This window comes from Mytilus californianus, unplaced genomic scaffold (assembly GCF_021869535.1).
Source record: "Mytilus californianus isolate M0D057914Y unplaced genomic scaffold, xbMytCali1.0.p SCAF_7, whole genome shotgun sequence".
NCBI classification, from domain to species: Eukaryota; Metazoa; Mollusca; class Bivalvia; order Mytilida; family Mytilidae; genus Mytilus; species Mytilus californianus.
The window spans coordinates 86,811,577-86,826,702 of NW_026262723.1; the positions used below are offsets into that span (position 1 = coordinate 86,811,577).

A 15,126-nucleotide genomic window follows, 5' to 3' on the forward strand; every position below is an offset into this window, starting at 1 on the left:
TTAATCCACTCATTAATGATAAATTGGCCAATATTTTCTATTTGAAAAGCACTCCATATCATAATGATCCTTTAATATACTATGTTATAAAACAAATAAATAATCAGAAAAGATCAATTTATTCTAGCATTAATTACACTTCCAATGGTCTTATATTTCTGTAATAAATATGAAAACAATGATCATTAATAATATCAGGTAAAAATGAACAGGTGTGTAGGTCCTTTGCTTGTTAATGAAAACCTCATTCAGTCTTATAAATTGACCATAAAGCAATTCCATAAAAAACAATAAGGTCCAGCCAAAATACTTTCATGTAAACTTGTGATTATTCATGATCATTATATCATTATTGGAAGAATTAATTTGATAATAACCAGTTACAGGGCCATTTATATACAAATAATTACATGAATTATAGAAATAAGCAAAGACATCTTAAATTCTAAATCTGCCATAGAATTAGCAAAACATAAGGCCACAATGCTTTATAGGAATGTAAATATAAGATGATATAGAAAGCTATGAGTCATACAGATTCAAAAGTTGCAAAGGAAATTCTGGAATTTTGTTTAATCAATAAAATGTGACATCATATACACATATAGATTCACCATATACAATGTACATGATATATGAAAGTTTCATTTCACACATTAAATCATATAAAATTTAAAACCATGTAAACACTTGTATCGGATAACATATCCACACCTTTACTTACAAAGAATTATATCAGTTAGTTGCTCAGGTGATATCATGGTCATGTTGTTTTTTTTCTTTTCGATGTTAGTAAGATACTTATATCTTGTGTTCACAACATTTTTGCAATTGAAGTGGTCATAAGCCTAAAATTGTGATTTTAAAATTTCTTACACAACAAGAAAGGAGAGTGGGGAACCTCCATTTCCTTTTTAGCAACATAATAAAAAATATTTATGTTGTAATGAGTAGGGCAACATGACTCTTTAAAGACTGATTGATTGATTGATTGATTGATGTTATTTTAAAGCCACTTTCAGCCCTATTGGCTATTTCAGGGCAGCTAGTTTTTATTGGAGGGAGGAAGCCAGAGTGCCCATTGAGAACCACCAACCTTCAGCAGGAAAACTGGCAAATCTAGTAAATTAAGATTGGAGTCGAACACACATGCCACTTGACAGGTTCAAACTCACAACTTCAGTGTTGACATGATACACAATTGAACTACTTAGACCACTTGGCCACCTTGGCCCCTTGTTACCTTATGAACTAGCAAATTAAAAATCCAGGTCAGTGTGTTGGTCTAGTACAAAGCAGGCTTTAAAATCATATCACATCAAGCATTTTCCTTTCACCTTTTTTTCTGTGTTTTTTTGTTTTTTTGTTGTTTTTTTTACATATGTATACTTTATTGTAACACAGTCAACTCTGTTCATCAAAATTTCATATAATTTACTTGCCAAAATCAAGGATTTGTATAGTGATACACTATACAAATCCTTGCAAACTGTAATACTAAATATAAATTAAGGAATGAGTGTATATACATAATATTTATGTTATATGAATTTAAGGTGCAATTACTACATAAGTAAGCCGCCTACCAAAACCAATAACAACATCAAGCATGACCTTGACCTGATATGCCTGTAACATTTGCTATTGTACAATAAACACCAATCCATTTATCCATCCATTTTTACAGTCCCTTTTTTTAAACATTACATCAATTACTCCCCCTTTTTTTTTCTTCAAAAAACCTGGTTTCACTACTCAAAAGTTTCATTTATACTTTATATTCTCAATTTTATTTAGTCATACAAAAAGTCATTTCATTAATAGACAGGCTGCAATTGTATCTAGCACTTGTATTCCAAATATAGGACAGGTGTTACATTGCTATCCAACCCACCCGGTCAGGTAAAAATCTCCTTAGTATGACAAAATATAAATTTGAGCTTCAAGGTTCCATCTTGGAAAAATGCTAAAAACCCCAGCTGTATGATATCCTTGTAACTATCAACCACCACACACTACATCTCAAAATACTATTTTATTTTACACAATAGAACTTTTGCTTCTTGCTTAAAAATGTGCTACATCACTTTACTTATTGCTTTAAACTTATAAAATTTGCATTCAACTGTTATATAATATATATTTGTATATAACAATTATTTGTATCTAAATAGAATAATCATTTAAATAATCAATATCATTTATTTAATTTGGATTGATCATGTAGATATATTGTACTTATCATTTATGTATTGATTGTGGCATGTGGTACAAAATTTTCATCAATTTTTATACAATAAAAAAGTTTGTGATATCACAACACGACAACTACAGGTATTAACCAATAAAAAACACAGAAAATATAAAATGTAGACACAAATACAGCTACTGTAAATATTTACATGCCTAATGCATGTTGCCATGGGTTGAGGGAGAGGGTTGTGGTCTTGAGTTAGAAGATTCTTCTAGACAGATTTCTTCCAGAAAGAGATAGGCTAAAGATTTTCATCAACCTATGGGAGCAATAAGGGGGAGGGGTGTAGGAACTTGTAGTCTGGAGATTGCAGATTAAGTAGATAGGCTGTAGTTTGTTTATGAATCTGTGTCACACTTTAGTCTCAAGCTCCTTGGCAATACTAATCTTAAATCTTCTATCTGGTCATTGCAGGTCTTCAAATAGGTTTATCTCAGAACTATATGGTTCAGTGTAAGGCCTTAGGATAAGATTTGTTTATATAAACTTTACACTCTTAGGGTGATTTTCACAAACTGGTGTAGTTTAATGAGACATGTAAAAAATAATGATAAGATTATGAATGCAACTTCCTATCAGTTTCAAGTAAAATGATTGCTAATTATTGCTGCTTTTAATATTGCACATTGATCACTATAATTTTTCAGCTATGAATAGTTTATGCTGAAAGCAGTACCCTGTTAATTCAAACCCACTCTATTTTGAGCATGTTTTGATATATGTACTAATCCTTCATGATTTTCGGCAAGTATTTCTTCCCTTAAAGCTTGGACAACCATAAAACATGTAAAAGTATTAATTACATGTACAACATGTACAATGTATATGCAAGATTTGTTCAAAACTGGATAGGAAAAAAACAATGGTGATACATGTAAACAATTACAAAGTTCCCCACATTATCCAAATTGTCACTTGAACTATGAATTATATTTGGTATCAATACTGAAATTGAACTCCAACCCTAACTTAGTCTGAAAAGCATGAGAGGGACCTACTTTTGTTGTGAAGCTGTTATACTCTCCTAGATGCTTTCTTATACAACTGTACGTCACTGAATGTATGAAAAAAAAAATCAGAATTTGTATGCATTTATAAATCACCGGTGCAGTCTTCACGATAAACTTTTAAATCTGCAGGCCCAGAGCTAAATTTTTTGAAAATTTTAGTTAGATTCTGTTGGCCTGTAGGGATGATTTTTACAGGCCCGAAAGGAATTTTACAAGCCTGGGCTGCTGGGCCTGTGGTTCAGCATGAAGACTGCCGGTGATAGAATAATGATTATTGGCATTCAGAGTTTTGTCTTTTTTGACAATGTTTGACATTTTCTGATACATGTTTATATACAATTTACCTGATTATACATTGTTTCATACCTCATTAGTACCTATTTTAGGAATGATGATTTCTAATTGTATTATTCTATCAGCTATTTGTGATAAGTAGACCTGAAATGTGACAAAATTAAAGACCCTTGGATCTGACAACACCTCATTTACACCATTTACTTTCTGTTTTAGTAATTATTACATCAGCCAATGAAATTTCAGGCTTCAAATATTTTAAGGTGTGTATTAATTGGATAGAACCTGAGGATCCCAAAAGGTCTTTAAAACAAAAAGTAAAATGGAGCGTTTTCAGATCCTTGTAATTATAAGCAAAGCTTGAACACAAGATCTGTATCTTAATCAGATTGGATTTCAAGGTACATATTTCCTGTCAAACCTTCACATAAATGACAACCTTTTACCTGAAAACATCATGACTGAAATAACATCTTGACAAAAGTTAATAACCTTCAAAAAGTCAAAATGAAAGTAGGATTTTTGGAGGCCATTATCTTTGTAATCAGTTGTTGTTTGAACAATGGTCTTTCCAGGTAAAATATTGCTATTTATGTGAATGTCTGTGCTATGACATTCATTACATTTACATGTATGATGAAATACAAAATTCCATCTTTTCATAACTATAGTATAAATTGTTTAATACCAAATTTTGAGTATAATACCCATAAATATAGGGATATTTACCATTTATGAGGATCTTCCCCAACTTGATAAATTCTGCTTATATATCCAGTTGAAGCTCTACTGGACTTAACCTAATTTAGACCAATATTTTATGCGTTTTGATAAATATTTCCACAGGTTTTGATGAAACTCTACATGTCAAAAGAAAGGAAATTCGGCCGGAAAATTTGCATCATTGTCATGAGATGTACTTGAAAAAACTAAACTTCATAACTCTCATGCTGATAAAAATTATATCCTTTAAATGCATGTATGTTCTTGCAAATCATTTCAAATAACTCATTTTTCGTCTAATTAAAGATGCAAACTTTGTCTATGTCTTTTCATTAAATACAACATTATGGCTGATTTTTCTTATCTTCATAAAACATATTTTTAATTTCTATTTGAAACCTCCAAAGCTGCAGATTATGCTTGACCTAGGCTGGGCTTACCTTACTGAAGACTTGTAATTTATTTCGATGAATGATTTCCATATTTTTGTGGCCTCCATTCAAATGCGGAAGTGAGCCGTCTGCTGTAAGACCGCTTACATCAATAAAAAAGTCGTGTATAAACCGCGAACAAAATCGGAGAAAAGACAATTTTCCGAAAGATAATACAAAGGAACTGATGAACGTAGACCTTTTGGATAACCACCATGTTCCTTTCTGATATCCACCATGTGTACTTTTGGCTAACAATTGTTTAACCGTATCGAATCTTAAGTATGGGGTATTATTTTTTACAATTTAACAGCTGAACGAAACACGTCTATAATGTGTACTTGCAATGACTAACATGACGGGTGTCACCAGGTGAGCGGGACCTGTTCACCCTTCCGGAACACATGGGACCACCCCGGATTTGTAGCAGGGTTCGTGTTTCTCAGTCAATAATTTTCAATGGAGGGTTTTGTATACTTGTTTATCTTTTTGTCGGGTTTTTTTTTTGCCATGGTATTAACTGTTTTTCTTCGACTTATGCTTTTAGATTGTCCTCTTGATATATTATGCCTTTCATCATTTTGTTTTATACCCCACGCTACGAAGTGTGAATATATAGTTTGTGAAATCCCGGCGTCCATCAGTCCATCAGTCATCTTGGATTCCGGATGATAAATCGAACACTTCATACTTTTTTGTCCATATAATAAGGATATTAGAATTACCGTATGTCGCAAATTACAAAGACTTATCTTATCCTTGTGTAAATTCAAAGGTTTTTAATACTGAACTGTCCAGACGATGTCTGTTAACTAAAAATATATGATAATGATGAAGTGACGGTATTTGAAAAATATGGAAATATTTGACAAATATTCGATATTGTTTTTTATTATCTTGTAAAAAGTGAACGGTTCTACTGTGTATATGTGTGCGTGCTTGTGTGTGCATGTGTGACTCACTGTTGTACTACCACAGAAAACCGGGAATGATATCATGTTCTCCAGAGGGTCACACGATCCTGCTCGTCATGTGGCACCCGTCGTGTTGCTCATGTAAGTACAAATCCGATGATAAGTCTAATTTTATAGGTCTCATTCGAGAAAAAGAGGACAAGATTGGTTACGACAATTAGAACATAAAACAGATATTCCATAAAGGTCAACCAACTCGTGATGGCATCCATAACATTTTTGAAAGGGGGATGATTTCAACTTCACCACTTGGAACTCTTGGTTTAATGAAAATCGTGGAAATCCTTATAGGAAATGCAAGCTCTGGTATATATATTATCAACTGGGAGATATATACTCCATATGCAGGCACTCGAGAATGTTGCTACATAAAAATAAAAAGTTCACATTTGAGAAGCTGAAATCAACATTAGAAGATATGAGCCACACTAAACAGTATCTGTTGTATCCTTTATTTTAAGTATGATGGGATGGATGCGCTCAACATAGTCCCCAAACTTTGAATTATTTAGTGAGAGGACGCCATCTATATATCGGAACATGAAGTGAAGGTATAATGGTAGATTCTTTTCATTCTTCATAAGAAGTTCCTGTGTGAATTCTGCCTCATATGAATAAAGGAACATGTCGACAAGAAGAGGCACAATCAGTTCCAATGGGAATACCGATTGTTTGTTGAAAAACAAGCCCGCCAAACGTAACAAATATGTTTTCAATCAAGAAATCATGCAACTTAATAATGTCAGTTTCAGAGAATTTTTTGTTAGAATTAGAGTGTTTTTTTTAACAAAGTAAAAAAGATACTTGTCTCCATTAGCCATTTTTTTTATGAAACAACACAGGATTATTTTTTTCAATTTGTCTCTTAGTTTGGAATGGGGAATATTTGTGCAAAGGTTAGAAAAGTCAAAGTTTTAATACTATATATTGCAAGAGGAAAGAGACTTAGATTGTATGTACTGTAACAGATCTTTTGAATTTTTTAGTATCCACATCTGATTAACACCGCCCTTAGAGTAGGTGTTTCTCAATAATTTTTGTGTTAATGCCAGAATGCGCTCATTGAACCACTTTCAAACCAGCTTAAGAGACACCTATATATATATTAAGCAAAAACATGTGTTATAAGGCCATTGATTTTTGTAAAGCATTGCATATTGACTGAACCTGTATTAAAAGACCACATTGCTCTCACTTACGTGGTCTCTTAAAAGGTTTAACTGTAATTTATTTCACATTATATTCTAGCAACCCTATAACAAATTGTGACATCTACAAGCCACAGAAAGCGAACATCTAAAATTGGATGTTAGGGATGGCAAAGATGAAATCTTCTTTTTTGAATATTTCTATTTCAATTTTGCCATTTTGTACCAATACAGTTTTGTCTAAAATAGACAACATTGCCTGTTATTATTGGCTTTTACTAAACTAAAATTATTTGGGATACATTTAGCATGTTTAAAAACTTGGGATTTTTTACAGTGAGAACATCTTCATGAAAGCAGCCAAAATGTCGATTTGTTTGTCGGCATTTTCAATTTTGCCTTTCTGAAGGTTTTTAATGAAAGAAAATGCATAGATCTACAATTAAGGTGTGCGCTTAGCACCCATAGAACTATTGATAATTTGACGATAAATGGATGCGGATGAAGAAACATCTAAGAGATGTCATATAAAGCATGATTTATAAAGCTTTTTGTGTGATTAAGGTAACCAGTACATAGTTAGAACACTGTATTTAAATTGGCGCTTTAGGGTGTTCAGCTTTGAGTGTTTTCTATTACGTATTTTTCAGGTGAAGAGAGGAGGAAGATGCCAAAGGAACATTCAAAACTCATAAATCATAGAAAAACTGACAAAAAAGACGACAAACGTTGATAAGACAAACAATTCCACAAAACACTACATAAAAAACCAAAGAACCCCACCAAAACTGGAGGTGGTCTCAGGTGTTCCGTGTGGTGGAGCAGATCCCGCTCCATCAGTGGAAACGAAAAAAAATACAATGTAATACTTATGTTAAACACACGCTGTATCGTTTGTTGCCTTATCAGTTGATAACCGTTTGTTGCCTTATCAGTTGATAGCTGGTTGTTATCTTATCAGTTGACATATGTTTGATGCCTTATCAGTTGATAACTATTTATTGTCTTAGCAGTTGATAATTGTTTGTTGCCTTATCAGTTTAAACATTTTGTTGTCTTATCAGTTGATAACTGCTACTTGCATTATCAGTTAATAACTTTTTTGTTGCCTAGTCAGTTGATAACAGTGTGTTGCCTTATCAGTTGATAGCTGGTTGTTATCTTATCAGTTGACATATGTTTGATGCCTTATCAGTTGATAACTATTTGTTGTCTTCGCAGTTAATAATTGTTTGTTGCCTTATCAGTTTTAACATTTTGTTGTCTTATCAGTTGATAACTGCTACTTGCATTATCAGTTAATAACTTTTTTGTTGCCTAGTCAGTTGATAACAGTGTGTTGCCTTATCAGTTGATAACTGTTTGTTGACTTATCAGTTGGTACTAAGGCATATTTTTTGTCCAATTCTTTCATCTTAAATCTTATTATAGATACATAGGAATATTTTTTGTAAACCGATTCTATCAGATATGTCCATTCCTTGGTTTCACCCTTAGATAACGATAGAACATCTCTGAATTGAATTTGAGTCTTGGCACCCAATGTTATAAATCAAACTCTAACATCTTCTCCATCTGCCCTTAATATATCCGTTTTGTTCGAAAAATTGGACAAACTGTCGATTACATGTTTTTTTTTTTGGCTTTCACTTTCGACCGTTGGTGCATAGAATGTACTATGTTTTACAGCTCTTCTATAAAAGCGTGCAAAGCAAACCTTTGATCAACTTGCTTGCTATGTTTGTTTGGATGTTTGTAAACAAAAGGTAGGTAGTCTGTTTCAGTCTGTTTACTATATACTGGAATTTGATTGGACAATAAACATTAACTTCATTGCATGTCAATTTTTATTGTCCAATCAAATCCCAGTATATATAAAACAGACTGAAACTCCGCTTACCTATTGTTTGCAAACATCCAAGCAAATATAGCAAGCAAGTTGATCAAAGGTTTGCTTTGCTTGCTTTTATAGAAGAGCTGTAAAACAAAAATGTGTTCCTACTGCATATATGTACCATTGTCTGGGTAAATGTAGTTGATTTGTTCATACTATAAAGTTGTCGGTCAGAAAAGGATAAAAGAGATTTTGTGTAATTTGCAGGCGACAAATTCTTACTTTCGGTTGTTTCTGACTGTTCAAAGTAAATGGTTGAATCTGATATTATAGATTTTTTCTTGCCTTGAGAACTGACTTCTAGATTCTCCAAGTTGAACTTAAATTTGTGCTTCACAAATGAAATAATTTAGAACAGACCAACAATTTCCGTTGATAGATTTTAAAATTACTAGAAACAAAAGTTTCAACTCCCTCAGGCAAATCTGACTTTTGAAGGTTTTGGTGATTCTGTTAAGATCATTATTGGGCATATATTAGTAGCTCAACAAGTATTTATACATTCCCATCTCCCAAGTTATTGGTTTAGAGTGTTCCTGATGAAAGTAAAAGGGGGAACAAAGTTCTGTCCACTGCGATTATCATTTGGTCAACCTAAATATACGAATCACAAGTCGTGCTCTCGTTTTAATTGACCAGCAATAATTTTAGATGTAAGAAAACTACAACAGTGAATCGTCTTCAGATTTCCGAGTTCAGTTTAGACTCCTCAAACTGTCAATGTAGTGATTTAGAGACAAATTCGCACCAAATAATATATTCAACATGTAGGACTCACATCCATGGCGGGTTCCAGATCTATGGCAGGTTTCAAATCTTTGGTAAATGTGACGTCATGCCATCCCAAATATATGACAGAATTTAAAGAATACAAATCTATGGGGAAATTTCTCAGACATCTGCAAATGGGAGACAAGTCAATACATATCTGCCCAATGACTTGCCTTAAACAAATGATTTCTTTCCAAGAAATCTTACTTGCTCCAACAGTACAGGTATTAAATAGGTATAAATATAGCTGAAAATGATGTAGATAATAAGTTATTAAAAATCTATGACCTATTTTTTTTAGTTTCCAAATCTCAAGAAAGATTATTTGCTACATTAGTTGCTGTGATAAAGCTGACAAAAGGCATCATCAAAAATACAGACGAGGACAAAAAAAAACAAGGAGCTTTACTTTTCTTCTTACACCACAAAAGACAAATCTTCTAATAGATTCATAAATGCAGTGAGATTTTCTGTGATCTATGGAGTGATTCTTTTTCACAAGGTCAATCAATTCCTTTGAAAGACATTCTCTTTGTGGGGTGGTTAAGACTTTACTTTTTTTGTACAAATGATTAGAATCTGAATAGAAAAAAAATAGTTTTCTAAATATTTCCATACCATTCTATTATTTAACTGTTCATTCAAAAACTCGATAATTTTTTAGGAACCCCATTTAGAGTTTTGCAAATGGACAGTACCTTTACATAGTCCCTCCAAAACGACATAATCTTAGGTTATTAAATTGTGATGTTATATTTTACTCTTTTTTCACCGGAAATTACGCAATTTCAAAATCTGCCATAGATTTGGAGAAAACAAAAAAACTGCCATAGATTTATGATTTGTATGGCGTTTGCGACGTCATATTTGCCATAGATTTGAAATCTGCCATAGATCTGGAACCCAAAATAGATTTGAGTCCTACATTTACGACCATTAAATGCATTCCCTTGTAGCTTTCCAGATTCGAAAAACAGTTTTCTTTTTCTCTCATTTCAGAAATACATTTTTAAGACCCAACGTTCTAACCCTTTATGTAAATGCTTTATCATTTGAAAAACCGTTGTATTTTATTCCGTTCACAATACATCACGTGTTCATGCTTATCCAGTATTTAATACATACCTGTTAACACCCTGAGTTTGCATAGCTGAAGATTTTAAATCCAGAAAAGTGTTTCCAACGCGAAAAATCGGTATAAAAATAGCATTGATAAGGAGATGTAGTACGATTGATAATGAGGCATATATCCACCAAATATCAAAGGATAATGATAAAAAAAACAATCAATCGTACGACCTTCAACAATGAGCAATACGCATGCGGTATAGTACTCAGTACAAAAAACTAACAAAATAACCTACGAAAAATACAAAATGTACCGATATAAAAGTACTTACAGTTTCAATAGTTAAATCAAAGCCAATACCAACTAATAGATAGACCGTGGTTTCCAAGACTAAAATATCATTAAGTACACCACTAACAACGGAATTATTGAAATGTTAAATGTCTTAGTTCAGATTAAGTTTGAACAGTCATATTCTATTTGCTTATATATGCAAAGGGGTGAGACACAAGTTAAGCAAACTCTTAAATAGTTGTCTAATTGGCAATTATACGCATCTCTTATTTTTATAATATAAATTCTTCTATTTATATAGCATTCAGACAATACAATACAATACAGTTCAATATAATATAATGTTAAAAGATGATGTATGATAAGTGATGATGTGAATTGTTGTACACTGTATTCACTATATTGTTATAATTTACACAACGAGAAACCTTTGATTTTTTTTTATAAATTCATATACTTGCCATAAATGTTTGAAAATGTTCTCACTTTTATCGTTAGAAATGTATTAATAGCATAATTACTAGTAGGTTATTAAATAGAAGTGGAGTATATTTTCACGATTTGAACCACACCGAAAGAATGTATCTGAAATAAGATTGACTATATACGAATACCATGATTAAAAAAGGAAGCTGAGCTTTCGAATTTATTTGTTGTTATTTAAGGATGTACTCCTCTGAGGAACCAAACATTTCTAGAATTAAACTTTTTTTCTTAACCTGATTTTTGGGTTTATATGACTGTAAACAAATAATTGGTGAAGAAAAAATCATATGGAGGTGCACTTCTTTTTTTGCTACGGCCCTTTGAAAGTACCAAATTTTGATGATTTTCCCATTTTTCATCAATTTTTACCCATTTTGGGGCTATTATCATGAAAAAAATTCACAGTTCCACAATTAAACTTTTGTTCATACTTTCAATAGAGATGAAGTGGACCAATCTGAAAAACTTTAACTTAAAAAAACTAAAGGTAGGTGTTAATATAAGAAAGTTTTATCATATTTTGATGCTTTTTCGGGTCAAATTTACCATGCTGACATTTTTGTAAATTTGTGATTTTTCTCCTTTTTAGGAACAAATTGCATATTATTTCAACTTTTTTGTTATAAATGATTGAAAATAATACATATCTAAGAAATTTGAAAAGACAAAAGTGATATGGGATGTACATGTTTCTGGTAAAATCATTTCTTGTACTCCTCACCCATTTTCTTAAAATTTTGGCAAAAAAGACTGACTTGATTGGCAATAAAATTTGAAAAATTAATTACTCAAAAACTACTTATTGTAAATACAAATTTTTTTCAGAGAATTAAGTTTGATTATGACATTTTAAAAATTCATTGATATTTTCCACTTGTATCATATGTTTTGGAAATAATTCCAGAACGAGATTTCAACGAGACTGAACGTCAGAAGAATACATCCTTAATATTATTTCAGTTTTAAATTTACTTAATGAATCACTATAGCGAATTTCAATGTTAAAGATTGTTCAATAGTCGTATAGTTGAAGTTATAAAAGACTATTTGTCCAAGAAGCGTATATAAACGGGAAAATTAAATAATTCCATTTGCGAAAGTGGTAGACCGTTGAACTTTGGATTGTTGGTGGAATTAGATAAACAAGATAAGCTGGTGCATTATTATGTTGTATATTATAGAATAATAAGAATAAGAACTTCGTTCAGGTAGAGTTTCCCACTAATATTTATCATACATTATTCTAATCCTAGTAAAAATCGGAAGACTTGACACCGTGAATTCTGGCAGCCTCGAGCTGTTGTTGCTCTTATTTGTTAAAATACTAGTAACCAACGCCAAATATTAATTTGGTACAATAACCCATTTCGATATGTCTCCAAAGCCTAGAGCTTCTAGCTGTTGCTCAAATGTGTAACAATAACCCATGTCGATATTTTTCCAAAGTCTAGAGCTTCTGTTGCTCAAATTTGTAACAATAACCCACATCGATATTTTCCAAAAATCTATAGCTTCTATTGCTCCTTATTTGTAACAATAACCCATGTCGATATATTTTTCCAAAGTCTAGAGCTTCTGTTGCTCAAATTTGTTACAAAACCCAGATCGATATTACCCAAAATAAATTTAGTGGCGTAGCTTACATTGAGACAAGCGAGAGGAGTCCAGCCGTCTCGGCAATTTAATTAAAAAAAAGATTTCGTTATCCTCATATATCCTTAGATATACGAGCATGCGAGATAAGATAGATCTGAATTATAATCAGATTGCAGTCTCGATAAAAAAAATCAATACTGGAAACAAAGGTTCTCCGTCCTTATTAACTTTTAAACAAGTTCCGCCTATTGCAGCATACTCTTACTATGTTTTATAATCATTATGAAAAGCTACAGAAATATTGTGCTCGTCGGATTTGCATGTTTTCCGGTTGGAAATTGCTTATTATAATAGGGTAAAACATTTCGCTCAGTTAAAACTGATAAATTTGTTTAATCCGTCGCAAAATAAAGTGAGCAAAACCAGCAAACATATGATCCATAACGTGAGCCTTCCATGGAGCAGAAAATCATAAAGTCTGTTGATTCAATTCACAGTAGGCACGCCTGGTAAACCATCAAATCGCATCAACCAAATGGTTAAGCGAGAAAAAAAGTTTATTGGCGCTTCCCGTTGAGCTTTTCTGGTACAAAATATCAAAAATATAGATAGGGTAGGTCGACTTTTCATCAATTTATTGTCAATCTGTAAATATTTTGTTAAATAGGAGAATGTCCTGCCATAGATAACTAAATGAGAGCTTGTCTCGATCATTGCTCGGACCAATGTAACTTAAAATGACATCGGAATGACTTTTCTCCCGCTGGTGAGTGCGACCAGCTCAGTAAGTTTTTTGACAAAATGACAATGAGTTCATCAATACCTGACTTTATATATAAGTATATAAGTGTTCTTCTTCGTCACTATAAACGTTTAATAACATTTTTGTTTCTATTTCTTTACGAACATAATTTTATTAAGCTGAACATATTATAAAGTATTTCAGGTTGAGATTGTCTGGTATCGGTTGTAATATTCTGGAACAATGTTGAGATTTTCTGTCAAATAAAGCTTCCAACTAGCTAATTGTCAATCGGATACCACCGTCAAAATCTGTGAACTCTCTATATAGTGGCTGTCATTATAGCTTGTTTCTTGTTATGACATTAGCTTTGTATGGTTAAGTCCTGTTGGTCTATTGATAAAGATACTAAAGAGAAGTGGTTTTTAAAGCTTAGAAAACGAGATGTAAAGTCTAGCGCTGAAGAGCTGCGACTCTTTTCACAAAAAATCTTACGATTAAAATTGATCGTAAGTTATACTGAAATGTGTATGACTTACGAGTATTTTCACTCTTAAGTTTTTTTGTGAAAAGAGCCGCTGATGTTAAGTAAACGCTGGAGAAATAAAGTCTAGCGCTCAAGATGTAAGGTCTAGCGCTGTAGATGTAGAGTCGAGCGATGTAGGTATTAGGTAGCAATACACAGTTAGGAGTTTGGTTTCGTAGTTCGGCCCCGGTGAATTTGTCAAATAAGAAAGTTGGTGTGCAATAAAATTTATTTTTAGATAGCTGAAGAATAATATAATTTTCAAAAGGGCTTTATATGAACATCAAGATTGTTTTTCGCATATTTTATAGTGAATTTTCTGTTCGACCGTCCTTGTATCACATCCGTACCGACATTAGGTCCAGAAATTAATGAAGCTTTTTTTTTTAACATTTTTTATACGTTCAAACTTTTCAATTCAATTTTATCGAAAAATTATGTTAAATGCATATGGGTTTTATTTGACGTCTAGATAGATAAATGTCATTGGTTTCGTAAGAAATAGAAAACAAAACTGTTAGTGTATACGTTTATATTGACTAAGAAGAACACTTATATACTGATATATATATACGTTACGTATTGAAGAACTCACTGTCATCAGTTTTGTCAAAAACTCACTGAGCTGGCAACACTTGTTTGTTATTATCAATGAAATAAATCATGCACTTAAATGATACCATTGTCCAGAATAGTAGATGTTTATAATATCATTTTCATGAGGCAAAATTTCATGACAATCCATCTAGTATGAAATATTGTCTCAATATATGGGTCATTTTCAAAAAATGTCGAATTTTCAGTACACCCATGCTAAAATTTGTATTTCTAATGGAAATTTCAGTTGTAATGGTTTAAATGAAAGCTTGTCGGATTTATGATTCTGAACATCGATAATAAACACGATTTACATC

The 15,126-nt window shown here is 32.2% G+C and overlaps 1 protein-coding gene across 1 annotated transcript in view; it reads right to left on the reverse strand.

Annotated features, from left to right (window-relative positions):
* LOC127708602 (regulator of G-protein signaling 6-like) overlaps positions 1–4,812 on the reverse strand; it is an 88,730-nt gene extending 83,918 nt beyond the window's left edge. Inside the window, exon 1 of the mRNA XM_052213620.1 lies at positions 4,722–4,812. Coding sequence (XP_052069580.1) covers positions 4,722–4,763 — 42 coding nt within the window. The 5' untranslated portion in view covers positions 4,764–4,812. The remainder of the gene's footprint in view (positions 1–4,721) is intronic.
* Between the last annotated feature and the right edge of the window lie 10,314 nt (positions 4,813–15,126).